The sequence below is a fragment of the Aplysia californica genome, unplaced genomic scaffold, assembly GCF_000002075.1.
Source record: "Aplysia californica isolate F4 #8 unplaced genomic scaffold, AplCal3.0 scaffold00142, whole genome shotgun sequence".
In the NCBI taxonomy this organism is placed as follows: Eukaryota; Metazoa; Mollusca; class Gastropoda; order Aplysiida; family Aplysiidae; genus Aplysia; species Aplysia californica.
In genome coordinates, this window is record NW_004797412.1 from 423,965 (window position 1) to 425,600 (window position 1,636).

The 1,636-nt window shown below is 37.6% G+C and overlaps 1 protein-coding gene across 1 annotated transcript in view; it reads left to right on the forward strand.

Annotated features, from left to right (window-relative positions):
• LOC101850079 overlaps positions 1-1,636 on the forward strand; it is a gene marked incomplete at its 5' end in the record, with an annotated part of 10,747 nt that overhangs the window by 2,148 nt on the left and 6,963 nt on the right. Inside the window, 1 exon segment of the mRNA XM_005096940.2 lies at positions 936-1,134. Within this exon segment, the coding sequence (XP_005096997.2) occupies positions 936-1,134 (199 nt within the window).

The following is a 1,636-nucleotide window of genomic DNA, read 5'->3' on the forward strand; positions in this document are numbered from 1 at the left end:
CCCCCCAACCTCTCTTATTCTCTTCCCATCTCCACCTCATCCCTCACAGTCCTCAGTCTCTTTTACGTTAATTCATATAAATCTACCCAAGTCTTTTACCTCACCGCTCCCATACACTGAAAGCTGGAAATGCTTTGCGCTTCCCGATTCTTACTGTCTCTATCAGTTGGTTCCGATATGACAACAGCAACAACAATAATATCAATAACAACAACAACAACAACAACAACAATAATAATAATAAAAACAATAATTATAATGATGGGTACATTTGGGTATGTAGTGGATGATTTCATTTGTAGCACTGTGTGTTCAGTAACCTCACTGCATTTGGTACGAATGAATTTCTACATCTGTCTGTTCTTGCTCTTTTGGAAATGTATCGTTTACTGCGGCTTGATAATTGAAATTCCGATGTCAGTGGGTGGCTAGTTATTAATGTTCGTATAAATGACTGAGAATGCCTTTTGGAAAGGTATATTATGATTGCTGAAAGAAAGTAAAGGAACACCAAACTCAGGAACAAAAAGAGCCATAGAGCTTACATTATATATGTTACTTACACATCGTTTGTACAGTGGGTTGGCTGCCCCTTTGATCTTGAGTAGGAAGGATCATGAAAACAAATCCCTTCGAACACGTAAAAGTGAAATAGAATAGAATGCACAGCGAATTTAAAATACTTTGATTGATTAACGGGAACAGTAAATAGTTGATGAAGAAAGTTTGTATATCTAAGAGGACATAGGAAATCTACACTTACAGTTAGATGTCCGCCCTTAATAGTACTCAGTCAATTTTAGAGAGCTCAGAAAAAAAAACCTTTTGAGAAAATTCTTTAATTTTAGTAGTGATTACGAAGGGACTGTACTAACCACCATTTCATGCTGCCCTCTAGCTCTATCCTTTCATTTAATTTTTCTTTTTCATCTCAGTTTCGGGTCGGTTCTGATGCTCGGTGCTCCTGTGACAACATCGAATTTGAAGACGAGATTATAATCGGTACGTTTCCATTGGTGACCAAGATGCCAACGCCAGTGAAGGTGGCAAAGGCGCAAGTGGACAAGCCAGTTCCGAATGCGGTGTTGCCTCTTACCATACCAGCAGAAGAAGGGAAAGTCGATTCTAGAGAAAGTAAGAGGCGACAAAGTATATGTTTTTGTTGTTGTTGTGTTTGAAAACACATAAAACACATTATGTTCTTTTTAGTTCTCTTCTCTTTCCTTGGACATTGGCGTTTCTGATATTGTTGTTGTTGTTGTTGTTGTTGTTGTTGTTGTTGTTGTTGTTGTTGTTGTTGTTGTTGTTGTTGTTGTTGTAGTGGTGGTAGTTGTTGTTGTTGTAGTGGTAGTTGTTGTTGTTGTTGTTGTTTTTTGTTGTTGTTGCAGTTGTTGTTATTGTTTTGTTGTTGTTGTTGTTGTTAATTTTGCTGTCTTTTGTTATTTGTGCCTTTTTGGCTGCTGCTGTTTTTGCTGTTGCTGCGTCAGCAGATGACTGCGCTGGCAATGACCTCTTTTCTCTTATCGTTTTCAAGCTGCACGAAGAAGCTGTAAATTTTTAAAGAAAACATTACAGTTTTCCTTCTTTTTTTAAACCTACTCATACTAAGCTATAAACACACACACACACACACACA